This window comes from Scleropages formosus, chromosome 9, assembly GCF_900964775.1.
Source record: "Scleropages formosus chromosome 9, fSclFor1.1, whole genome shotgun sequence".
NCBI lineage: Eukaryota > Metazoa > Chordata > Actinopteri > Osteoglossiformes > Osteoglossidae > Scleropages > Scleropages formosus.
In genome coordinates, this window is record NC_041814.1 from 352,682 (window position 1) to 378,741 (window position 26,060).

Genomic DNA, 26,060 nt, shown 5'->3' on the forward strand with positions numbered 1-26,060 from the left:
CTGCAGAACACTAAAGTTTCCAGCAAAGGCTATTATTAGAAATAAATATGTGAGTGTGTGATGCACGTGCGAGGCGGTGGAGGGGACAGAAAGGCTGCTATTCCTCTTCACAGAGCAAACCTGCAAACATTTCAAATATCATTTGGTGCAGAAAGGAGGGCTCTCATAAGTGTGTGTGTGTGTGTGTGTGTGTGTGTGTGTAGCTGGGAGGCGTTGAGGAGTCACAGGGACACAGAAGGGCTGCTCAGTATAAGGGAGAACTGCAGATGCTGTTGCTAGGGAACCGCGGATGGTGGAAAAAGGACTAATTGTAGGAGCTTCTGAATGTTGCAGAGACTCAACAGGACATCCAGAGAAAGTGAAATGAGCAAACCATCAGATGGATCAAGTATCTAGGAATCAGTCTCCCACTTGTGTGTTTTGAGAGCGAGCGAGAGAGAGAGAGGCACGGATGCAAAGAGGTACATGAGCTGAAAGGAGAAGAAAAGGGTTTACAGTAGAATGATGCCTAACAGAGTGGCTAAGGGAGGAAATATTGTCAAAACTGTTAATATTGTCAGCTGGGACAAAAATGAATTGGCAATGAAGCATCGAGGCAGATATTGAGGAGAGTGAGTCAAGGAGTGAGGATGGTGTAAAGGGGCGTGTGGTGTGCTCACAGTGCACAGAATCTGACAGACCCAGCTCTGTGCTTTGCTCACGCTCTCCCACCCACCACAGCGGGGCAGCGCTTTTGTCTTGCCAGCTCGGGAAAGAAAGGGACCCCTACTCCGTCCTCTCACACCTGCTGTTGCCATCGCTGCCGCTGCTGACTCTCCCAGGGAGCAAGGAGCGGGGCTGAACCCCCTCGCGTAAGGGATGCCTTTCCTCCGGACTGAAACGTGAACGTTTTCCGCTGCTCGGCTGAAGCACTGCCAAACACGAGAGCAGGGGGGACGGAAGAGAGGAGAGGAGAAGAGAAGAGAAGAGAAGAGAAGGACGTTGTTGAGAAATCTCTCCACCATGTGAGTACAGTCAAACCCTGCTACTACCACACCCTCACTGTGGCTTCATATTGCAGCACCGTGGTGAAAATGACTCGGCTTCATTCGAACAGCTGATTTGCACTCATGAATCATAGATGGTGCCTGTGTGGAATACATAATTCATCTGTGCTGGGAATCTCAAATGATCATTCATTCTTACATCACCAGACAATACTTATTGTGTAACTGCAAGGCTAAGCATGATTACTTTAGGGCTGTGTCACCTATTCGACAAAAGAGGAAGATGACCATGCCCTTGCGAATAAATTCAGTCCAGCAGGGATAGTATCGCCGCACAGCTTTTTGTGTTTAATTAGTGGAATGAATTTTTGTGATGCCTTCAGGGTATTTCTGGCTCACATTCAAAGTGCAAATTATAGTTTCTTCAAAATGTTAATCGTGTCAGGAATCTGAACCATTAAAAAAACTGGTACTTTCAACATATGTTTTCTACAATTCATGTGGACCACGATCAACCAGTGTCTTTGATTTAGCCTTAGCTGTTCACCATGTAGGAATGTTGGTTACCCAGCATCAGTGCCACCCATTTCCTCTCATGTGCCACATTTGCATATACACCATTCTTGCACCGTCGGGGGTGCGGTGGTGCAGCAGGCTTGGCCGGGTCCTGCTTTCTGGCGGGCCTGGGGTTCGAGTCCCGCTCGGGGTGCCTTGCGATGGAGTGGCGTCCCGTCCCGGGTGTGTCCCCACCCCCTCCAGCCTTACCCCCCGGGTTAGGGTCCAGTTCATCGTGACCCCGCTTGGGCTAAGCGGTTTCGGACCATTGTTGCATAAATCACAGTATATCCGTATATGTGAGACGTTTCCTGTTGGTTTGTACATGCAACCAGTACGTTAAAATGGATGTTTCTTAAGTGACAGAAACAGTTTCTTTCACCGCAGGCACAGTACATACAGTGCTCCTGAGTTCATTCACATTACTGCAGAAAAAATAAAGTGTGATTTCTTCTAATCGGGGATAAGCCCGAACACATCTAAAGGTGGCAACTTAGAAGAGGATTAGCGCTTTATGAAGAGGGATTAAAGTTGATTCATTTGGAGTGTTGGAATTTGAGCCAGGAAATTCTGATTCTGTTGGGTTCTGAAGGAAGTGCAGGCCAGGAAACAGCGTCACATGCCTTCCTCACGAGACAGTCGGCTGACTTGCGCTCGGGGGTCCGTTCAAAGCGTAACGCGAGAGAATGCATTTTCCTTAAACATAGTACAGCTGTTGCGCTTCTCTTCCGTACCACTGGGAAGAGTTTTACCTGAGTACTAGCTGTTCATTGTTGGTGTTCCCAGCTGAGCTTTTGTCAACGCTAGCCGAGCAACTCCAGGTTGTCTTTACCGCCCGTTTTTGTTTTCCACATCATTGATCCCCGCTTTCAAATACAGTTCCTTTCACACTTCCTTCTCCGATGGAAGAATCAGAGCAGAGGTATGGGTGAAGGCCTTTAGAATGCACCCTGCGCTTGTACCTTTTCACCACTGCTCTTCTGAAAGGAATGTGTTGTGCTGCAGCACCAGACTCTGGAGGATGGGCACCACCGAGGCAACTCTGCGAATGGAGAACATGGAGGTGAAGGATGAGTGGCAGGATGAAGACTTCCCCCGGTAGGTGAATGCTTGCGTTCGTACTTGTGCTTCGTTTTGTAAGATGGACTTTAAGAGAGGCTCCCAAAGACTGGTGTCCCACGAAAGCGCTCAGTTTTTCATTGGAGCATTGATTGATTGCAGTGTTTGGACATTTTGCTGGGAGTCCAGTGGTCTGGAGCCTGTTTTTTTTTGTGCTTCGTCATACGCAGGAGCACATGGAGACAAAGGAGATAACAGAGAGAGTAAAAATAGCAAAAACTGTCATAGATTTCACTGTTAGCTATGCTTTAAGAAACTCGACAGGATTTACACACTGTTGTGTACTGTAGAGGCGTAATCAAGGCGATGATGTTGTTTGGATTATATGATGGCGTTGCAAAGATTGATTAATTGGATCATTAAATATCATGCATCCGGACAGTTTTCTTGCAGGTGTAAAATCCCCGGCAGAGTCTGACAAAATACAGGTGTCTTCTAAGAAAATGGGTTGTGGTTTGACTTCCATGTCCAAGTTATGGGCAGGATTCCAATTAATCATGAAAGAACAACTGAACAGCAAAAATTAAATTTCACATGAATTTCAGCATTATTACTTGATTTTGAGGGGTGTGGTGGTGCAGTGGGTTGAACCATGGTCCTGCTCTTCGGTGGGTCTGGGGTTCGAGTCCCGCTTGGGGTGCCTTGTGATGGACTGGCGTCCCGTCCTGGGTGTGTCCCCTCCCACTCCAGCCTTACGCCCTGTGTTACCGGGTAGGCTCCGGTTCCCCACGACCCCGTATGGGACAAGGGGTTCTGAAAATGTGTGTGTGTGTGTGTGTACTTGATTTTGGCAGCTATATGTTTTTAAAAGACTCAAACACAGCCTGAACCACTTGCCCCATATGGGGTTGCAGGGAGCCAGAGCCTAACCCAGCAGCACAGGGAACAAGGGGGAGGGGACACACCCAGGATGGAACGCCAGTCCAGTGCAAGGCACCCCAAGCAGGACTCGAACCCCAGACCCCCTGGAGAGCAGGACCTGATCCAACCTACTGCGCCACCACACTCCCTATTGAGGACAGTAGAAGCTATAAACTGAGCCTGACAGGAGACCTCCCTTAAACCACGTATTAGGCTGTAGAAAGTTTGCTATTTGAGTGAAATGGGTTGTGATGACTCTTTTTAACCAAAGAGCCTTGGCTGGGTGAAGAACCTTCCTCCAGATGTTTAGCAATATGCAGATATGCAGAAAAAACATAAGGTATAGTGCTGCTTGAAAATATGTGAATCCTGTAGGGATGGTCATTATTCTTGTACCTGTATAAATTATTAGACTTATACAATCTAAATATCAAAATAAATATAAAATTAACAAGTGATTATGATTTACACAGCTGATTGTACTTACCGACTTGGTTTAACCAGTGCAACTTAAGGTTCACTTATTTTTGCACCTGCTCTGCTTCCGTGTTTCTGCTACACGTGTTATTTCCTCAAAAGCAGCTAATGAAATTGGTCATTACACACCTTATGTCACATGAGAAAGACTCTGCTTCTTGTTAAATAACCATTTGTGGTAAATTTAGCAGACGGACACAGGGGCGTCACAAACTTTCAAACAGCAACGTATGGATACTTGTTTTTCTAAACTAAGCATGAATTTGAATCATAACCCTTGTCCACTCATGATTTTTGTTGTTTTATTATTTATGCCATTTATTAATGACATTAATGCTTTCATAAAAGCATTAATGGGCAAATGCCTTGTTTTGTTGACATACCTGGGATGGCAATATATGGTATGCACATTGTTACATAAGTTATAATCCATACATGAAGAATGAGAAATATTTTCATCAAGGACAGATGGCTGGTGTTATTAATATACTTCTTAACTGCAAACATCCACTCACATTAGATTTTTGACATTTCTATTACTTAGGACAAAGGGGGCATGGTGGCGCAGTGGGTTGGACTGGGTCCTGCTCTCTAGTGGGTCTGGGGTTCGAGTCCTGCTTGGGGTGCCTTGTGATAGACTGGCATCCCCTCCTGGGTGTGTCCCCTCCCCCTCCAGTCTTACACCCTGTGTTGCTGGGTAGGCTCCGGTTCCCCGTGACCCCATATGGGACAAGCGGTTCAGAAAGTGTGCATGTGTGTCTATGTATGTGTATTCTTTAGGACAGTGGTCAGCATTCCTGGTGCTAGGACCCTGGTAGTGTTAGATATGTATAGGTTTTATTTACACTTACGGTATGTGTAAAAGCACCGAACACATGCACTGATTAATTTTACAGTGGAACTAATTCTCCATTTTCACTATATAGGTTGACATTTAAGTTATCCCACAGCACCAGGACAGGGGACATGTGCATTGAAGCAATTGCATACAAATTCGCAAAAAATAGATACTTCTGGAGGGGGTGTGGGGGCACGGGGGCACGGGGGCGCGGCGGGTTTGGCCTGTGCCCGCTTTCTGGCATGTCTGGGGTTTGAGTCCTGCTTGGGGTGCCTTGTGATGGACTGGCATCCCATCCTGGGTGTGTCCGCTCTCCATCCAGCCTTACGCCCCTGCGATGCCGGGTTAGGTTCCAGCTCCCCGCGACCCTGTATGGGACAAGCGGTTTCAGACTCTGTGTGTGTGTGTGTGTGTGTGGGTGCTTCTGATGATACCAAAAACTTTGGCCATAACTAGGAATTGCGGTCCTGTGAAACTGATGTCAGATAAGTCTTTAATAAATAGAACAAGTAGGCTGTAAACTACATTCAAGCACACAGATGGGTTATTCTTACAGCAATAATGTGGATTTGTTAAAGGTAGACGATATATATGCGTCAGTATTTGAATTTTTACAAGGGGGCGGAATTTTGTTTGTTTCATAGGAGAAGAAAATAGATTTTATTTGGACAAACAATTCTCACTGTGTAAGGGTGAAAAGTGATGGAGTGACGCTGTTCAAAGATTTAATTTTTAAATGTAAATGCAAGACATACAACTCTTGCAAAAACAAACTACTGGAAAAATATGCAACAAACAATCATATTACCTTAAAAACTCCTCTTAATCCTGGATTAGCTTTTGCAGATCGAAGGTGACAATAACATTTTTGAAAACGACTGTATATCGTTTACATATTTTGACCATCGAAGTGGACCGTGCTGATTTCACGGAGTCTCTGTGAGGTCAGCGCCTTGCATCCGAGTAAATAGATTAACAGATTCGCCCCGTCTTCATATTCATTCCGCCCATAACAAAAAGATGGAATTGATGTAAGATCTGGAAAAATGGCTGTGTGAGCAGAAGAGAGGAAGAAAGGGCCAGGGATGGCGGAGGACATAACCGTGCAAGTGTGGAAGAAGAGCAGGTGCAGCTGCTCCCTTAAATGGTGAAACGGACGTCATGTGACGCACTGAGCAGAGCACAACAGAGCGTCGCTGTGTTAAGATGGAGGCTGGGCAGCCTTGGGAAGAAGAGGAGCGGCAGGCGCATCACCGTCAGAGCCAAGTCTCTGTGCACGTCCCACTTCTGTGATCGCACAAGGCAACAGCCGTTCGTGCCGGAGATCGGATAGACACGGAGCGGCCCGGACCACATTTGAAATAGTTCCATCTCCTTTCAGTATCAGTGAGTATGCTTTGCTGCTCTGATTTCTTTTTTTTTTCCTGCGGTGTTATCCCTTGTCCTGGTGGGAGTGTTTTGCCCATGTTTCCGTTTCTTTTGTCGTGCGGGAAAAGAAAGAGGCTTCGAAACGGTGCAAGTGAAATACGCCGTGGCGGAGGGCTCGGCAGCATCCTCGGTCAGTGGTGCTGAGCCTGGTGCTGAGCCTGGTGCTGAGCCTGGTGCTGAGCCTGATGCTGAGCCTGATGCTGAGCTGTCCTGCCTGTGCCGGCAGTGCTGCCGTCAGGATCGCACATATTCCGGGCCATCACCCGCACATGTGGCACTGCCTGCAATAAGATCGTGTTTCAAATACGCATGTGGCTTGTTTTCTACATATCTTGCCCCGAGTGTCTCGCTGTTGCTTCACAGCATTTCTTCTTGTCATTTAAGTATTGCTCCTGACTGTCTCTCTCTTCCAAAAGACCGGGTGATTAAACAGATGGCGGAGATTACGTTCTGCAGTCTGTCAGAAAAATGTAGGGTTTCTCACTGATGGCGATCAGAATGGCAGCTTTGACCGCTCGGTGGTTCTCGAGCACGGCTATACGTTATGACTCCCGGAAAATGAACCTTTGGAACGGGGGTGACGTTTGCACGCGCTTTACTGCAGCGTTTCAGCTCTGTCGTTGGAGATTCTCCAGTATAGAGCACTTCCTCTCACCGTGGTCACCGTAGTCACGCTCCTGGTGTGTTGCAGGCCACTTCCAGAGGACGGTGACATGGAATCCTCCTGTGGCCTCACTGATGACAGAACCTGTGAGTAGGACTTTCTTCACTGCTTACGCACAGACATGCTACGTGCAATTACTGTACTTGCACGATGATCGACGCTTGAAATTCATACAGAATCTCCTAAGGTCTCCATGTGGAAATACGTGTCAAAATCTGAAGGTCTGTTACACAGTCGGGAAATGAACGTGTTGTGTCCGCTGACCCCTTCCTCGGTGCTTCATATAGAAATATAAATGACAGCTCGTTATAATTTTTGACATCTTACAATGAAAAAAACAAGACAAGCAACAGAAATGAATTTCTGACACTGGGTTCGAATCCTTCTACCCCAGCACCCCCCAATTCTCTAAATGGGGCTGGTGGGGGTGGGGGGGCAGGCCACCGGAAGAGGCGCACGCTCGTGGCTCCTGAGATGAACCTGTCCCTCGACCACAGCGAAGGCTCTCTGCTTTCTGACGACTTTCTGGACACGCCCGATGACCTGGACATCAACGTGGATGACATCGAAACACCCGATGAAACAGACTCTTTGGAGTTCATCACCAACGGCAATGAGCTAGAATGGGAAGGTCAGGGATGGACCGTTGCGCTGCATACACTGGTTTTTCGCTATTGTAATTGTTTCGATTTATAGGCCATTTATTTTTAGACATATTTATGGCTATGGTTAACCTTATAATGAAACGCGAACCGAGGTAATGTATTCCTATGGAATTACCAGTTGATCCGCCATTAAAGATCCCGTACATGTAGCGTCCGGTGACGGGGCTTGGGTTGCGGCAAGCAAAAAGCAGTGTTTGTCCACACCCAGACGATACCCCGGTTGCATCTGCCAAGGCTCCGCCAGGAGACCGGGGCGATGAGGAGGGAGAGGCCGGCGAAGGGACCGGCAGCAGAATGTGGAGGACAGTGATCATTGGGGAGCAGGAGCACCGTATTGACATGCAGGTCATCCGACCATACCTGCGTGTCATCACACACGGGGGTCAGTGTGCAGACCAAGGGCAGCCTCCTCTTTGCGCATTCATGGCTCCCCAGCCAGCTCATTTTTATACTGTTTTGTATTCTTTCTCCAGGTTACTATGGTGAAGGGCTCAACGCTATAATTGTGTTTGCAGCCTGCTATCTTCCTGACAGCAGCTGTGCAGATTACCACTACATTATGGAGAACCTCTTCCTGTAAGTCACCCGGCAGAAACGTATGTGGCTGGCACCCACATGAGTATGGTAAAATGCTTTTGATACTTCAAGGCAATGAGGCATTTAATATCACCTTATCACACTTCTCTTTAAACTGAAAGTTCCTTAGGGAACGGTATACTTCACATTATCCCTTTCATGTCTTGTCTGCATCTTGCATTCATGTCCTCTCCCAATGGATTTATGGTGTGGGAACGTGTGGGTCCAAGCAGCGCTTCATTTACAAAAATCAAAAGTTCTCCAGGGACTTAATGACGTTCCCTCTTGTCCCCCCACCTCCCAATCAAAGCTACGTTGTCAGCAGCCTGGAGATGCTCGTGGCAGAGGACTATATGATTGTCTACATGAATGGGGCCACACCACGGAGAAGAATGCCAGGCATAGGCTGGCTAAAGAAGTGCTATCAAATGATCGACAGGAGGTATGAGCGCTATCGTTATTGTGGAACGATAGTGTAAGGAGCACCAATTTATGAGGAACGCTGAAATTAAGATACATCATCCAATGCATAGGGATAGGAATACGGGAAAGTTAAGAGGAAATGGGGGGGGGGGAGGGGGCACAGTGGGTTGGACCAGGTCCTGCTCTCTGGTGGGTCTGGGGTTCTAGTCCTGCTTGGGGTGCCTTGTGCTGGACTGGCGTCCCATCCCGGATGTGTCCCCCTCCGCCCTGCATTGCCAGGATAGGCTCCGGCTCCCCGGGACCCTGCATGGGATGAGCGGTTCAGATAATGTGTGTGTCATAGGAAATGGGACAGTTAAAGTATGAATATTAAAAGAATTTAGGAAAATACTAGGCATCTTCAAACAGTTTGCCCTATTTAATAACTGTCACCAAAAATGTATTCCAAATTTTCTTCTACATTGACACTGGTTCTGTCACAGGGATTTTTTGACACCGACTTCATATTTTTTTGCTTTTCTTCTTGTGTTCCTGGAAGGTTACGGAAAAATCTGAAAGCGCTGATCATCGCTCACCCATCCTGGTTTATCCGCACCGTGCTGGCCGTCTCCAGGCCCTTCATCAGGTGAGAGCAAGCCATGATCCATATGCATCTCCATCCCACTGAGACGGGTGACGGCACTCGCACGTGCTCCTGCCTCCGTCGGACGCCCAGTTTCAGGCAGAAGAGCATAGGGGAGAGAATTTTTCGAAAGCGACAATGTCCATTTGTGGAAAGAATCCGCATAAACTGTTAGCTCTTCGTCTTCGCTCTCAACAACTGCGAACTGCGGTGCGGAATATGGTTCGTTGAGCAACGAAGCCACCTGAACGCAGGTTACTTGTTCCCGTTGTTTTTGTGCAGTGTGAAATTTATGAACAAAATCCGCTACGTGCACAGCTTGGAGGAGCTGGAGCAGATAATTCCCATGGAGCATGTACAGGTTCCAGAGTGCGTGCAACAGTAAGTACTTCCATCTACCAGAGGACCACAATGAACAGTGTTTTTCAGATGATTTTAGGAAGTGATTTTCAGCAAAGTGTATTTTAACGCATCTACCGGTAATGGCTCCGTATATTTTATTTTTACTGCTTCTCTGTCGGTATATAAATGGAATCCTTTAAAGAATATTTCAAAGATGACATTTATAGCTTCTTATTTCTAATGTCTTTTTGTTCATTTCATACAGGTTTGAAGAGGAGAGAATTAAAGCACAGAGGGAAAGGTCAGGCACCTTGAAATAAACATTGTTCAATAAAACACCACGACTTGTATGTGAGTGAATAAAATGCTAAGTGTGTTTGCAGTCACAAGGTAGATAGATGAATTCATTCCACTGTCCCAGGATTTTGGTAAATAGTAGTCTGCCAGGCTTAAATTATGTTAAATTATATATAGTAATAAAATAATTATAAAATGACCACATGATTATCTCACCTCTACAAAAGACCTCAAGACAGCTTAGAAGAGAAGTTAATGGTAGCGTGAACAAAGAAAAGGAAAATGTACAAATACGGGAACGCATGGTTATGTTGTGCCCCCACAGGATGGAGCAGGAGCAGCAAAAGGAGCAGATGCAGCAGCTCCCACAGGCTGCAGCTAACCCAGATAGGTATGTTTAAAACATGTGTGCACTAACAGATGTTCTGTGCTTCTCGGGTAGTTTCCTGACCCCCAAAACCCTGTACTGGACAATGTTTGATGAAAATGGGAAATGATAATGAAAATGAAAATGAGAAATAATAATAATAACATTTATTATTATTATTATTATTATTATTAACTGATGATTACAAGACAGCTCTTGTGATTACTGCAATCACTCGTATTTCTCACAGCCCCTCTCTGCTGATTCATTCATAAAAAGTCAAATGACACGAAAAACCTTTTGCTTTTGGGCTCATTGCAATATAGTCATATTGAACCATAGTTAAAAAATGTCACAAGATTTCAGAGAGATGCTTCATAATGAATTATTGATGACTGAAAATACTCATGCTCATAAATCTGAATGCTTGTAATACAGAATGAGAGTTCAAAACGTGAAAGTGTGCATTCCATTGCTGTGGTCTATTGGTAAGCTCTCTCCATAAATAAAGTGTCTAACTTTTCCCTTTTAGAAACGATAACATTACATTTATTCATTTGGCTGATACTTTTCTCCAAGTCAACTTACACTGTTAATCTGCCGTCAGTTTTATACCCATTTATACAGCCAGACAATTTTACTGGATCGATTTTTAGCGTAAGGACCTTGGTCAAGGCTATTACAACTGAAAGTGACACTCGAACCAGCGACCGTTGGGGAAAGGCAAAGGCAGCAGCTCTAACCAGTATGCTACCAGCTGTCCCTTAGCTGTCCTTAAGCTTTTCACCCTAGTAACTTACAATGTAAAGTTACCAGCAATAATTGCCTGTTCATGCTGCTTTGTAATTTTTACTGAGTTTTGCTCAAGAGTACAACAGCAGGAGGTTGGATTAGAGCCCATGATCTCTGACTGAGACTGAGCCACCACACAACCTGATGACCACTTTTGTCGCATATTGTAACCTTTTGCCCTTGTGCTATTTGTACATATCCGTATGTATGTGCACACAGATAGTCTGCAATCTGTTACTGTTTTTTGTTGTTTTAAAAGTTGCATTCTGTTCTGTTCTTAATTAAGTAAAAATAAAAGCAAGAAATAAAGACAGGATACTGTAGAGTTTGCATTAGATATGCAGGGATATTTTTAATCATGGACATTTAATATCCTCTACATGTTTCTCACTTTAATTAGTCAACAAATATGAACTCTGTTACGAAAATAATGTTTACAGGTCACCTGCAACGACGGAGGAGCATGGGCTGTGAAACATGTGAAGCACTGCTTTTCCTGTAAGGTAACTCTCTCACTCAACAAATTAGGCTCATTCCCTGGTTTATCTAGTAGATTCCTAGGATATTTGAAATTCTGTGATTTAAAATGATCAAGCAATGATAATCACTATGAAACTCAACAAAAAATAATAGCTGTAATATATTAAGTGGGCAGGGGTTTTGGCCAGGTCCCGCTCTCTGGTGGGTCTGGGGTACAAGTCCTGCTTGGGGTGCCTTGCGATGGACTGGCGTCCCGTCCTGGGTGTATCCCTTCCCCTCCGGCCCCACGCCCTGTGTTGCCGGGTTAGGCTCCGGTTCACCGTGACCCCACTTTGGACAAGTGGTTTCCGACTGCGAGTGTGTGTCGTCACACTGCTGCAAGTTAACTAATTTCCAGAAGAGGGCAGGACACTACTGTCCTGCACCTGCACTGTTCTAAGACATGCCTCTGCTCTTGACAGATCTCCACGCTAACTGAGGTCGTTTCTAGGGTTACGGTTAGGGTCCGTGTTCCAGGTGTTTTACAGTGGTATGTACCACCTTAAAAAATTATACTGGGTAAATATTATAACGTGAATTTCTGAAGTTAATGATCTATTTAGCTTAAAAGCACAGTGTGACTCTAATATTTTGTTTAGTATAAAATAAATGTTATTCAGTAGTGTTATTAGGTTTTTCTGATTTTTATATTATATAAAGTGTTTTCTAAGTACACACATTGTCTGAAACTGCTTGTCCCATACCCATACGGGGTCGCGGGGAGCCAGAGCTTAACCCAGCAGCACAGGGCATAATGCTGGAAGGGAAGGGGACACACCCAGGACGGGATGCCAGTCCGTCGCAAGGCACCCCAAGCGGGACTCGAACCCCAGACCCACCGGAGAACAGGACCCGGCCCAACCCACTACACCACTGCACTCTTTTTTAAGTAATGACATACAAATTTTCGATCTAATTTCGAAAACATGCGTAATTTAGTAGGTCTTAGTTTCGGCATTCGCGGATTTGTCAGTATTAGCAAATATCAACTGTTGAAAGACATTGGTCATTATTTAGCTGATGCCATTTGCACCACAGCAGGAGAGGGAGGTGAGCCAGGAATTTTCAGGCTACAAAGCAACAGCCCCGACCACTACACTACTGGTTATTATTTTATCCTGCATATGTCAAAACTTGTATACTGATAGCTGACAAAAGTGGTAGTGCAGAACTCAAGATAGGTGAGAAATCAACGCGCACGCAGAATGACCTGACATAGCATTGATAGTTTTACAGTGCTTTGCTTTATCTGAAATCTTTGTCTTTTTTTCTTTATTGCCAGGATAAATTTGGTGTACGAGAAATATATTTATCCGAGAGGAACGTGAAGATGAAGAGCTCTGCGAAGAATTAAACTCCTCCTTCTTAAAATCCATGACTGAAGAATAGTTTTTCCATCCTTGAGCGTGCCACCAAAGCAGACTCAGACTCTGAACCCCATAAAGCTTTCATGTTGTCACTAAATTCCAGCATGAACCATTCTGATGGAATCCGCATGTCATCTTATATACTTTCCTGGATATGTGAGCTGTGTGTTCCTCGGGTCTACCCTCATCCCCCAACAAAAGGACGTATGTTTCGAAGACTAACGGCATGCATTTTTTCTGAGCTCTGACAAAATCTGTAGCGTATTGATCAGAAATCCAATCCGGTGAGAAACATGATGAATGAAAATAATGTAATGTGGGGAAAGTTTTGATACAGTGGATTTTGAAAAAAAAGGTATAAACTGGTGAATTTTAATTAACAATGTCCATTTTTATTGTACTTGTATGAACTGGTGGCAGTAAATACAGAAGGAAAGCGATGCCGTGCTTATTTTTTGCACTGCTTATTAGGCTTTAATGCAAAGGGTCGTCGACATCCCCGAGGGCTGCGTCTGCACCGTGCCAGTTTGTAGGAGGGAAAGAAGTGATCCCTCTCGCTGCTGACAGCCAGGGTAATGAAGCCAACTCCCCCTTAGGCAGCCCCCTTCCTTCTGCAAAACTCCCAGACACAATCACCACGTGACATAGCTCGGATTCAAACTGCAGCATGTGCTCAAGCCCCAGCCAAGGACGCTTGGCGTTGGCAATCTGTTCAGGAGGCCAGCACACTCCCCGGCTCGACAATAGTCTGAACGTGGACTTCTCTGATAGATTCACTTCTGCTTCAGCTCTGTTAAATGGAAGACGAGCCCCTTCGACCAACAACCTAGAACACCAGCATACAGTAACAAGGACAAGCGTGTCGGACAATGACGGGCCGCCGTTGTAACCACCACTTTCACAGTTGCCATGGTATCGTTACTGTTGTCAAAGCGCACAAAGCCCCGACAAAGCACAATGCAGGCCTCATCCAGATGGATCTATCCTGCTGCGTGATGAAGACGTTTACGATCGCGCTTATGCTGTGCCATCTCTGCCAACATGTTGGCCACATATGCATTGTACCTATTAAGCTGTACGATAGAGTTGCTCATTCCCGAGATGTGCCCCCTGCTCTGTTGAGATGTGTTTTCACGTACTGGGGAGTAACACTTAAACTGCCCGCATACATTTCAAATGAAGACGAAACAATGAAAGGCGACCAACGTATTCTTTGCAACAAAAACAGCAAAGGTGACCTGAAGCCAGATTAGCCGTAAATGTGGGAAGCTGCATCAGTCGAGCATTCGTTGCAGTCAAGTACACCTGTTTCTAGTTTGTACAGTCAGTTTGGTGAACACTGATGTACACACACATCAGATGCACTGTACAACGTGACGGGTTGGCTCCCGCTGTGGCAGGAGTTACGCCATCCGGACATGTCAACAGCATGTTTTGAATGCTAATTATGATTCTTGATTTATTTAGCTTCTTTTTCCTATATAAAACGTCAATTGATGCCTTGTTAAACTTGCAGTAGGAAAAATACAAAGGTATTTTTTTATCGTTATAATGTCTATTGTATGACAAGATATTGACTTGCACTAATAATTGAATAAATTACGTTTCCGTGAGTTTTGGGTAACAGATTGAATTACTGACTTTCACGTGAGCTTTAGGTAACATTCAAAGCCAGCTCAAAGTGAATTCATTGTGTTATTCATATTCATATTCTCCAGGCAAATAATTTTTCCTACATTAATGGTTTGACCAAGGTATCTCAGAACCCCAGATTATTAAATCTGTTGTTTTGCCTACGTCTGAACATAGCAACATAGCAGGTGCAATTTTCTGGCTTTTGGTCAGCACTCTTATGTTCAATGGTTTTTGTTTGCTGTTGCATTGACATAAGGAAATGCCATTTGTGAAGGATATAGCCCTTGCGAACTGCCTGCCTTCGTGGTGAATCTTGCCCAATGAATTGCTGGAAGGCCTCCCAGAAGAATTCACCACCAAACCACCACTGAATTTATTCCTTTTAAGGATTTAAGACTTAGAAGCAACTATTATGTATTTATTTACTCCAAGCATTTGCAAAAAATGAATTGGTATCAGAATCATTTGTGAGACATTCAGTCTCACAGATGTGTATTTTAAAGTTTCACCTGCTCAAATGTCCTTTGTATTCAAATGTAAATAATGTATGATGTTATCATTAACGTTAAAATTAAAATTGGCACATTAGATTAATCTGAGTGAGTTGTTCGGCAGTAAAATGACATCAGAAATGTGTGGTGCATTTTTGTAATATGCTTGTCAAGTGTTGGTGTGTAGCAGTGTCTTCAGAATAAATCAGCAAATACCAAACACATTGGTTTGTACAGCATGTCCCTAAGATTAATATTCCATGAATTACAGTACACCCGTTCCTCACAAAATAGGGTTAATTTGTTTTCAAAATGGGGGGCGCAGTGGCGCAGTGGGTTGGACCGGGTCCTGCTCTGGTGGGTCTGGGGTTCGAGTCCCGCTTGGAGTGCCTTGTGACGGACTGGCGTCCTGTCCTGGGTGTGTCCCCTCCCCCTTTGGCCTTACGCCCTGTGTTGGCGGGTGGGCTCCGGTTCCCCGTGACCCCGTATGGGACAAGCGGTTCTGAAAGCGTGTGTGTGTGTGTGTGTGTGTGTTTTCGAAATTTTCCTTGGTGAATTCTTGTGATTCCTGGACAATAAATAAATTACCTAAGATTAACTAAAATACCAAAAAAAAGCATTTTTATACACAATGATGACATATTTTATGATACTTACAGTAGGCAAAATTACTTATGTTATCTGTAAATGTTAGCAAAAAACAGGGTTATGAGGCCCAGAATCTCTTCATGAATTGCAGGGTGTGAAACAGCATAAACCCTAGACACAGAAATTTGGACAATTTGGCTCAAGGATGTTTATAGGACAGAGAAATAAAGTTCACAAAATCACTGCCTGTGTTTTTCACTGCAGTGAAGCATGGGGACACTGTGCTCTGAAGGGTGCTGTGTAGCACTACTATGTTAATCTGATCCAATATTATGCTTTACAAAGGGCAGGACAAAGAAATTTGTTATTAAAGATATGTACATGGATATTGATTAAATACCTGAGCGAAAATATACATTTTATAATCTATTTCTAAAAAAAAAAGGTTGTGTTCAGGATCTTGGCTTGCTTCTTGTGTTCCCCCTCAGTTTCTCCCAGCTGATGTTTCACAGAGTTCGGTGCTGATCCCCTTACTCTTCTCCATCTACACCTCTTTCCATGGTTTTGTCATTGCCTCATTGGTTTTCCTATCGCATATACTGATAATACTCAGCTTTTCTTTGCTTTTCCCTTGCGGCTACAGGTGTCTCTTTTCATATCACTGCTTATATCTCTAGCATCTTTGCTTGGATGACTGATCACCATCTACAACTCAACCTCTCCAAGACTGAGATCCTTAACCTCCTAGCAGGTCTGTCCACCTGTCAGGAACTCTCTATCACACTGGAAAAATCACTCATTTATACCGAATCATTGGTTAACAGCGTTTGAGTACCAACCAGCTCAAATGTCTGCTTCTCCCATCGTATCAAAACCATCCTCTGGCACTGCAACCATGTCCTGCACAACATCTGGAGGATCCGCCCGTATCGTACAACGCATTCTACACAGCTTCCGATCCAGGTCATGGTGATCTCCTGCCTGTGCTACTGCAGCTCCTTCTGATCTGATCTTTGTGCCTCTGCCATCAAGTCTCTCCATCTGACACAGAATGTTGTTGCACAAAAAAAGACTGTATTCCCTATCAATACTACATTCAGTTACTCGTGAAATGTATGCTGACAAAAAATGCTAGTATTGAACAAAATGGCTGTACTCTGAGAATCGCATGTCTAAAACTGCATCCCTCCATCACTTAGTGAAATGTATGCATTTTCTCTGAGCAGCACATTGTTCTGGAGAAAAGCCTCTGCTAAGTGAATGAATGTAATGTAAAATGTATACATGTGTAAATAATTGCAAGTAAATAAGTGTAAATAGCTTAACACTAAGTTGCTTCTAGGAAAAGTTAGCTAAATCAATTAATAATTGTGAATGTGCTGTGTCACTTGTTATTTATATCTGTCAATCAATGGCTGTGATTGGCTGAGATTGTCATTATGATAGGAAACGTCACTATATATACAGTGTATGTATATATAGTGTATATCACTATATACATACAATATATTTCACTATACTGTATATCACTATATATACAATGTATATCACTACATATGTCACTAATATAGCTGATTCTGTTGTGGAAGGGTAACTGTAGATAAATAGCAGAACTGAAAGTACTGAGAGAAAAACCACTGTTTTTTGCAGAAATTAGCCATCTGTATAACTGAGTAAATTTTAAATAGCTGAACATAAATCCAAAGTCATGCTGTTCAGATTCCCCCATACTGTGTGAGTGACACCGAGAGAGCGCGTTCCACTGATGTATAGATGAGTGACCCAGTGTAAGTAGTGTATGTAGCAGTGTAAGTCACCGTGGTGAATAAGGTGTGTGGGATCATAACACTACATAGAGTTCACTGGAAGTTGCTTTGGAGAAAAGCATCTGCTAAATAAATAAATGTAAATAAATGTAAGTTGCTTAGAGAAAAAGTGTCAGCTAAATAAAAAATAATCATATTGAATGTTATATTTCAACTATAGCTCTATTTACCTTCAGTGGGTGTGATTAGTTACATTGCAAGTAGAGGAATTACAGAAGTTGTTTTTGTTGTGGAGCATGTGTGGCCATACTTGAAGGAATATTTCTTTCCATCCAGTACTTATATTGAAAGTGGGCATTCTAGCCACCACTATTCAAACCCTCTGCGTATGCTAGCAGTCAGCATTTCCATAATAACGTAAATGTTAATTTGCTACATTTACCTATAACCAAAAAACTTTTGAGACTGAGACACCAACTGTGTATTTCCATTTCAAAATGTGAAACAAGCATCTGATGTAAGCCATAGTACAAAAAGACTCATTGTGAAAGTAAAATTACTGTGTAATGGGAATATTACCCAGCTGTATAGCGACAACTGGATGTGTTATGATTAGAGCTACTGCCTTTGGATCCAAAGATTGCAGGTTCAATTGTCTCCTTCTTGCTGTAGTAGGCTTAGGCATGACACTTTCCCTAAATTGCTCTAGTAGAATTACTCAGCTGTGTAAATAGTTCAATAATTGTAAGTAACTTGAAATTTTAAGTTACTTTGGAGAAAAGCATCTGGTAAACGATACACCGAATAGTTTACCTTTTTTAGAAAAAAAGAGATTTATATTTTTAGAAGCCATTTTAACAGTTTTTTGTTCCATTATAAAAATTACTGAGTGTACCTGGTTTTGAAATTTATTCATTCAGAACAAATTACCCCTTGTATTCTAGGAACTGGTTTGTAAATATTTCCAACTTATTTATCCTGAATTCTCTATCTTTCAAATGTTTACTTCCATTTATTAATTTACATTCCTTCATTTAGCAGACACTTCTAATTTCACTCACACGTGCACACATATGCACCATTCTTGTTTTATATGTATATATATATATATATATATATACATATATATATATTTGATTCTGCGTCACACTGGTCACACTTTTCACCTGTGTGTGTGTGTGTGTGTGACACAGAATCACATGGAGAAGGTGTGTGCCTGTATTCCTAAAGATTGCATCAGGAACATTTGGGAGAGGAGCAAGTGACCACAAAGAGATCTAAATAAAGAAAGCCCTTGCTGCAGTCACTACTAAAGGGCTGACAGAGGACAAAGTATCTGCCCAACTGCTGGGAGGTGGTTTTCGAACCCCCCAAGGCGCTTTATTACAGCTGTTTAATAAAGGCTGAATTTTGAACCACATCAGACCAAAAATGCCTCACAAACACAGTTAATCAAAGGAAACCTTCTTGTTTCACCATACTTATTAATATTTTGTTTTAAGGTCTGTGTTTTATACCGAAATGGCAGGGCCAATACAGATCATTTGACTGCATATTTTTATAACAATTATTTACTTTTAAGAATTTAAATAATTCTCTGTTTTGCAAAGTGATATATGCCATTGTTTTTACATTTTATTTACAGTAGCTGGATATATTATTCAGTTCCTTGTATTGATTTCTCTATTTCTTTATCTGATACTGTTCAAAGCCACTTGCAGTGATTTACCCATTTATTCGACTCTGTATTTTACGGGAGCAGTTCAGGGTTAGCTCGAAGATACTGACAAGAATGATGCAGGAGGGCCTCAGTCCTCTGAGTACAAGGCTGCAGCTCTAACCCCTTCTATACCTGCTGCTGGTAGTAACATTTTGCAAAAACTTTTGAGTGAATGCCATAAAAGAAATAAGTTTTTTACACTGCTTTCAAGGGCAGGCTCCGTCACTTTTATGCTTTTGACAAGGCTGTAATAGATTTGACTGAGAATGCTCCTTGCAAAAACAGATCATAATACTGTAAGTAAGTATTTTTAAACACCTGATAAATGACCAAACAGCGACTAAGTTCAGACTCAGTCCTCCCTCAGGCTCATCCGAGTAAGGGGCTCGCAGAGATTGATGCTCGCGCACACTTTGTATTTAGACACATGCTGTTCAGTCAATAGAGTTGCGGCACTTATGGAAGATGAATACTGGACATAGTTCTTGTTATGATGCCTTCAGAGACAAGCCAATCAGTGTCATCATATAACTCTGAAGATTTATTCTCCACATTTGTCTGATGAAGAGAAAAACGAGTGCGCATCATATGAGTATCGAGTGTTTCACTTAAATTACTGTAATGTGTGTACGTACAGGACAGCTGGTTAAAGCTGCTGCCTTTGGTTTGGTTAAGGTTTAAATCTTGCCTGCTTCTGTGGTACCATGGAGCATGATAAATGCCTTAAAATTGCTCCAGTGAAAACCATCCAGGTATAGAAATGAGTTGATAATTGTTAAGTTGCTGTGGAGAGAAAAAAATGTAATGTATACATATGATTAGATAGGAATCCTGTTGAAATTATGTACTGTATAACACTCACTCTGAGTGTATGTACATGTTTGCTTTTGATTTATTCATCATTAAATAATTCTAACTGGAGCGATTCAAAGTAAGTACCTTGCTCAAGCGTACTACAGCTTGAAGGTAGCACCCCTGAGCAGGCAGCGGGTCTAACAGCCTACTATATATACTACTATATAGTCTTACATTCACATTAATGTGGAGTTTTTAATGGACATGGCTGGATGCTGTACCAAAACTGCAATAGCATAGCGAGTTTTGCATATCACCTAAGTCATAAGCGAAATTTTCCATTTAGCCAAGTGGCAGTGCTATTTTTAGGTTCATGGTCAGGTGGGCAGTCTGGCTTTTGGGACTGGACTCGCACAGATGGACATGCAACGGCAGGTGCAAAAGAGGCTAATGCCACCATGCAAATTCCGAAGAGGCAATGCCGACGCTGATTGGACCCAGCCAGCAGCCGGAGGCCGGTGATTGGTCGCCGTAAAAAGGACACAATGAGGAGAAGCGAGCGCGTCGAACTACGACGGCATGACGATCTCGTGACGTGCCTTGGAGCCGCCTATAAAGAGAAAGCGACAAGAGTACTTTATCAATGGAGTTGTAGACCGGAGAAAAGGGACTAAGAATACGCAACACACCATCATTAATCGTCTCGTTAAGTGTTGTTTTTATCGTCAGTAGGCCGTTTAGGTTTTTTTTTTTTTTTTTTAAAAATTTAAAATTACATTTCTGAGAAAAAGATAGCGACAATATGAAGTACATTATTGGCATTGGCGGGTAAGTAGACTAATTTATCTCTTATTACTGAATAATTTTCAGCAACTTTTGGTAAGTAAGGTTTGGCCCCAGCAGCAGCAGTTTCGTATTGTTACCGTATACGACAAATATAACACCGAATATATATTTACCATGTCTGTGAATTGATAAACTGTTTGACCATCATTAAATTAATTGTTAAAATTTCTATAATATTTGCACGTGTTTTGTGATGTTTAGTGTTGAACGGAAAGGAACGGCTGAGTTTGAGCGCGAGATTTAAACTGCGGCACGCGCTCTCACGTGCTCGTTTGAAAAGTGGAGGGAACGTTCTTTCAGCCGTGAAGCGTCTCACAAATTATTCAGAAATTACACAGTATTCTAAAGTATATTTTTCTATAAATATTTACAGGTGTAATTCCCTTTTAGAGTTTTACTGACATGTCATTTGTGTCTCTTAATAGATAAGCAGCAGCAGTGGAAAACGACACTCGCTGCATGTCACGTGACGATGTGGGGTGATAATTTGAAAAGGAATGCTAAAAGGTCCGCTATGATGTGAAAAGGAATCGGTCTCAGAGAATGTACAGTATTAAGTTAAAGGTCTAACACAGTAGGTAGGGTCAGCTGCTGGTCAGTGTGGAGCGAATACGTCGAGCGGCCGGGAATGGCCACTTCTTTAAAGTTTACCGTTCACGTATATATGACTCTATGAGCACTAACTGACGTGCTGTCCGGCCCGCGCGCAGGGTGACCAACGGCGGGAAAACCACGCTGACGAACCGCCTGGTGAAGGCTTTACCGAACTGCTGCGTGGTCCATCAGGACGACTTCTTCAAGGTGAGTGCCGTCCGCCCCACACACATTCTTGCGTCCTTAGTTCTGTCTAACAAACGCTAGCCTCTTTGTTCCTCCACCTCAGTACGGTGCGCCGCTCGTGTAGCGAAATAGCCGCTGTTAGGGCGTCAAGTGCGTTATGTGGCTTTTTTTTTTTTTTTTTTTTTTTTTTTTTTTTTGTGTGTGTGTGTGCAAACAGCGCAGTGCGCCGTTAGGCGGGAAACGCTGGAATGCAGGACTGTGTGTGGATGAAGCTAACCATGATAGTACCTGTTACAGAGCTTTTTAAAAAGCAAGCTCCTGCTGCATTTCTAGCAGTTTGCGTTTCTCATATTGAGCTTTCAAATAGTGTGGAAGCACCAGTGTTTGATACAGGGCAAGAAATGTTTTATATCTCAAGCAAGCCCTGGTGACCTTTAAGCCTAAGGACAGACCTTATGGCACTTAAATAACTGCTGGACATGTGAACCATTTTTTAAAAAAAAAAAGGCAGTAACTCAACTAAAGTCACATGAATTGGGTGCCATTAATCTATATGCCAGAGTTGCATGCTCAGAATATGTAAGAAATATGCTTTGTTGTGGTTCTCCCCCCCCCCCCCCCCCCCCCTTCATCCTATCGTCTGCTTTAGCCAACCATGTATGTCCTTTGCTGTTGCTCTGTCCTGGCATGCATCAAAACATGGCTCACTTTGTGTGTGCAGTGCATGGCCTCTTGTGTTCAGGATGTGATCAGGTCTGCAAGGTCACTGATCACCCTGAGGTTGCAGCAATGTTTTATTGGTCACTGTTATTTCAGCCACAAGATCAGATAGAAGTCAGCGAGGACGGCTTTAAACAGTGGGATGGTAAGACTGGTTTTCCAAGTAGGAAATGAGTTTCACACATCTAGTGAATGTACTTCAAAAGTGTTTTTATCTTAAATTCAGCAAAAGCTGTCCCAGCATACCCCCTTGCCGTCTCCTCATTATCTTGAGTTTAAACATGGTACTATTAGTCTGTCCTGAATACAGTACTCCCATCTGGGTGTATACCAGTCCAGTAAAAAAATATATCTCAGCATTGTACATCTTCCTCCTTTTGTAGTTATTACAGCCTTGGATATGGAGTCCATGTTCAACACCATCAAGGGATGGGCCGAGAACCCAGTGAAGTTTGCCCGTTCCCACGGTGTCCAGGTGTCTCAAGCACTGGAGGAGGCCAGTTCGGATGATGGATTCCACATACTAATTGTGGAGGGTTTTCTCCTCTACAACTATAAGTGAGTGACACACTCGTCTCTCTCTCTCAACACAACCAATTATTCTGAACCCCTGTTTTTAGACCCACATAGTGAGAACAGCTGATGTGACCTTTACCACCAAGTAGTCCTTAGATTAGGAAAAAGTTCAACAAATGCATTTGATCTCATGTACCACAAGGCATGTGTTTTTCTGTTGGTGTTCTGCTTCCTTCAGGTGCCTAGTTATTGATTAGTGTTTAAGCACACTGCAGTGGTGGATTGGAGTGTAAAGGGTCATGAGAACTATTTAGAGCCATGTGAAGGTTACATTCTAGGAAGTGAAAGGCATTACCGTGTATCTGTGCTTGTCTACATACTACAGAAGAGTTTAAAATTGGGTTGAGTGATGCAGCTGGCTTGTAGTGGCCCTGTAGAGACTGAGATGAGAAGTGTTAGATTTACAAGGTAAAAGCTTTGATCATGTGACCTTGCTGAACTGCAGTATATGTGAAATTCAGAAGTGAGCTCTTTAATGTCCCCTTCTTAAGAAAAAAAGATCCCTTTATATCAGACAAATTCTCACTATAATCTTATCCATTCTCTAGGCCTTTACTTGATGTGTATGATAAGTGCTACTATATCACCATTCCATATGAAGAATGCAAGGCAAGAAGAAGGTGAGTCATGTCTAATTATATCTGGTTTACACTTTTATTAAGCTCCCCAAAAAAGCACTTTCTCATTTCTTATCTTGCCTTTCTCTAGTACAAGGCAGTACACGGTACCAGACCCTCCTGGCTTGTTTGATGGACATGTCTGGCCAATGTACCTGAAACACAGGAGAGAAATGGAGAGCAGCTCCTTGCCTATTGGTAGGTGATTAACTGCATAGATGCATATGCTGTACAGCTCCACACTGGAATGACTGAACTAGCAGCTTTTCCTTGGTTTGACTTACAAGATCTTACAACATATATAAACCCATAATGGTATTTCTTGTCTGTTTGTTCCATTGATGCATACTTGAACCATTGCAGAATACTTGGATGGTTTGAAAACTAAAGATGAGATCTACAACCAGGTGTATGAAGACATCCAGAATACACTGTTGAATCGTTTATAGGTAAATGTATCAGTAAAAATAACAGTATGCATTTACATGTTTATTTGTAAACTTGTCCTGTCTAACATGTTTTCTCTTGCTCTACAGCAGCCTGTGAATCCTAGGAAGCCCCTGTAAAGAATTGTAAATAGTTTTTTTTTTTTTTCCCCATTTTTGAGCAAGAAGGTAATTTCTTTTATATGTAAACTTGTTTTGTAAATAGTTTGAAGGAACATTAACTTATCAAAATAAGTGATAAATGTGGCTTGTATTTCATATGCAGAATGATATGAAATTGTGTCTTTTCATGGAATTTTAAATGTACTGTTCTAGTATTCTAAATACTAGAATTTTGCCTACAATTTGTCTTTTAATGCAGAGAAATTGAAACTCCTTGGGAAAAATCACACTTGTGCTGTCTTTCTTTAACTTTATAACTATATGCAGATAAGCCTGCATAAAAAGTTGAATATGTAAACATACAAGGTACAATGCTAAATATTTTTAACTCTTCAGTGAACATTTCTAGGTTAACTGCTTATGCAGTTAAGAGTTCTGGAGACTCTGCCTCCATGGGTGCTAGACTAGGAGAGGTACACTGGATAGGGCAGTCCATTACTGCACAGCCATACACACTATGGAAATGTACTGTCACTAGTTTACAAAATTTCTTTGGATTGTGCTTGGAAGCTGGAGCGCCCTTGGAAAACCAGTGCTGACACAGGGAAAACATAAGTACAAACTGAGCTAGTCATGCCAGAACAGTCCAGCCACTGCTACCCCCAGCCCACTGAAGTTTCAGTAAGACTTCAACTACATGAAACAATTTAAAATTGTCATAAGCAGAACACTTTAATTTAAAGTGAGCCTAGTAACTTAATTGTCTTTACTCAGTTTACATTTTTGCATTAGTTTTAAAGTGTGAGCATGAGCAATAGATGAGTGTCCTTTAGCATACCTATTTTGAATTCTGTTGTGAAGTCATTGTATTGACTTCTTCCTTCAATTAACATGTGAGCAATATATCATGATAAACCTTGTGTTGTATCTGTATTTGGCCAGGTATCACAACCTTCCTTTCAGCCCTTTTCAAAGCCAGAGCCTTTTGCTACAGAACTGTGACAAAGGTGAGTTAAGTGATGGGAGAGGGTCACATCTCAGGGAGGCTTTGCAATTTTGAGGCCTGCAGTCAATTAGTTCCATATATATTACTGAACAAATTCATGGGTTTATAAATGGAGGGGTAAGACTTCATTTTCAACAGCAATATCAAATCAGATGTTAATCTCCTTTAAGCCCATGTTTAATTTTAGGAAAGGCTTTGACAACTGCCATGAAGGCAGAACATTTATCAACAATTAGTCTATCTGTACTCCATCATCTAGTTCAGTCCATATGTGCTCTGCTGCACCAGGTAATTGACAGTCCTATGTTACAGCACTTTTATAAATGATTTCCCTTACTTGGAAAGGGCCATGTTCTGACAGGAATTGAATTAGGACTGTTTCTAAAAAGAGCAATACAATGCAAAGAATTTGTGATCATTAGAATGCTGCAATCCTTGTGAGACATGGCCTTGATTTCAATGTCAAATACAATAATCAGAGAAGAATAGCAATTTCAGAAGGGTTTGGACAATGCTTTATAAACCTTATTAGAAAAGTTTTATGAAAAATGGGACCAAAATTAAAACTTGAGGATGAAAATAAATACTGACAAATCAGCTGTTTACTATAAAATTGTATTGCATTTTGGGGAACATACAAAATTTGGCAGCAGCCAGTGTTCTGTGTCTGGTTGTTTTCCTATCAGGTAGATAGAAAATTAAAATATGTGGTAGTGGGCAGGTCCTCAGTATCCAGGTCAAATACAGGGGTCTTATATCTTTAGTAGTCCAAATCTGTAAACCGGGGAGGAGATGATTATCTAGTTCAGCCTGACAGCCCTCAGCATTGTGAAGAAGCCGCAGTGCAAGCTTCTCACAGGAGACGAGTCAAATGTGTGTGTGCCACTCTGATTTTGGTAGAGCTGTCTCTCAATATGCTTCAGATCCCTTACTGCATGAGGACACTTTTTTGCCTGCATTATGACACTGGCATTGTGGATCCAGCCTGCAGGCAATTCATGGAACTCAAAATAATGCAAGGAACTTGGCCTGCTGTTCTAAGTTATGGATGGCTGGAAGGGGTATTCAGATGAG

General features: G+C 42.6%; 2 protein-coding genes across 7 annotated transcripts; both read left to right on the forward strand.

The window, feature by feature from the left end:
- Positions 1-61: 61 nt before the first annotated feature.
- On the forward strand, positions 62-15,248 carry LOC108919941 (caytaxin-like). 3 transcript variants are annotated; one of them, XM_018728366.2, is made up of 13 exons: positions 62-1,004; positions 2,547-2,639; positions 6,956-7,014; positions 7,323-7,559; positions 7,802-7,975; positions 8,067-8,169; positions 8,480-8,611; positions 9,131-9,217; positions 9,497-9,595; positions 9,822-9,857; positions 10,179-10,244; positions 11,453-11,515; positions 12,814-15,248. In XM_018728366.2, exons 2-12 carry the CDS (start codon positions 2,563-2,565, stop codon positions 11,484-11,486), a joined length of 1,104 nt encoding a protein of 367 aa, XP_018583882.1. In that variant the 5' UTR covers positions 62-1,004; positions 2,547-2,562; the 3' UTR covers positions 11,487-11,515; positions 12,814-15,248. The 3 variants fall into 3 exon arrangements, with proteins under 3 accessions (XP_018583882.1, XP_018583883.1, XP_018583884.1); XM_018728367.2 differs by having other exon boundaries at positions 11,453-11,510; XM_018728368.2 differs by lacking the exons at positions 62-1,004; positions 2,547-2,639 and adding an exon at positions 5,231-6,222.
- A 5,046-nt stretch (positions 15,249-20,294) lies between these two features.
- Positions 20,295-24,905, forward strand: mibp (muscle-specific beta 1 integrin binding protein). 4 transcript variants are annotated; one of them, XM_018728057.2, is made up of 7 exons: positions 20,295-20,721; positions 21,450-21,540; positions 22,336-22,384; positions 22,623-22,797; positions 23,364-23,435; positions 23,524-23,630; positions 23,796-24,905. In XM_018728057.2, exons 1-7 carry the CDS (start codon positions 20,696-20,698, stop codon positions 23,879-23,881), a joined length of 606 nt encoding a protein of 201 aa, XP_018583573.2. In that variant the 5' UTR covers positions 20,295-20,695; the 3' UTR covers positions 23,882-24,905. The 4 variants fall into 4 exon arrangements, with proteins under 4 accessions (XP_018583573.2, XP_018583574.1, XP_018583571.2 ...); XM_018728055.2 differs by lacking the exons at positions 20,295-20,721; positions 21,450-21,540 and having other exon boundaries at positions 22,205-22,384; positions 23,796-23,881; positions 23,969-24,905; XM_018728056.2 differs by lacking the exons at positions 20,295-20,721; positions 21,450-21,540 and having other exon boundaries at positions 22,205-22,384; positions 23,796-23,881; positions 23,972-24,905.
- Positions 24,906-26,060: the final 1,155 nt, after the last annotated feature.

Excerpts from the sequence above, each read along its gene's own strand:
- LOC108919941 (XM_018728366.2), top strand. The coding sequence starts at position 2,563 with ATGGGCACCACCGAGGCAACTCTGCGAATGGAGAACATGGAGGTGAAG. Across the intron at positions 7,976-8,066 it reads GCGTGTCATCACACACGGGG|GTTACTATGGTGAAGGGCTC; the intron begins GTCAGTGTGCAG and ends TTCTTTCTCCAG. Across the intron at positions 10,245-11,452 it reads GCTGCAGCTAACCCAGATAG|GTCACCTGCAACGACGGAGG; the intron begins GTATGTTTAAAA and ends TAATGTTTACAG.
- mibp (XM_018728055.2), top strand. The coding sequence starts at position 22,207 with ATGCATCAAAACATGGCTCACTTTGTGTGTGCAGTGCATGGCCTCTTG. Across the intron at positions 23,436-23,523 it reads GAATGCAAGGCAAGAAGAAG|TACAAGGCAGTACACGGTAC; the intron begins GTGAGTCATGTC and ends GCCTTTCTCTAG. Across the intron at positions 23,631-23,795 it reads GAGCAGCTCCTTGCCTATTG|AATACTTGGATGGTTTGAAA; the intron begins GTAGGTGATTAA and ends GAACCATTGCAG.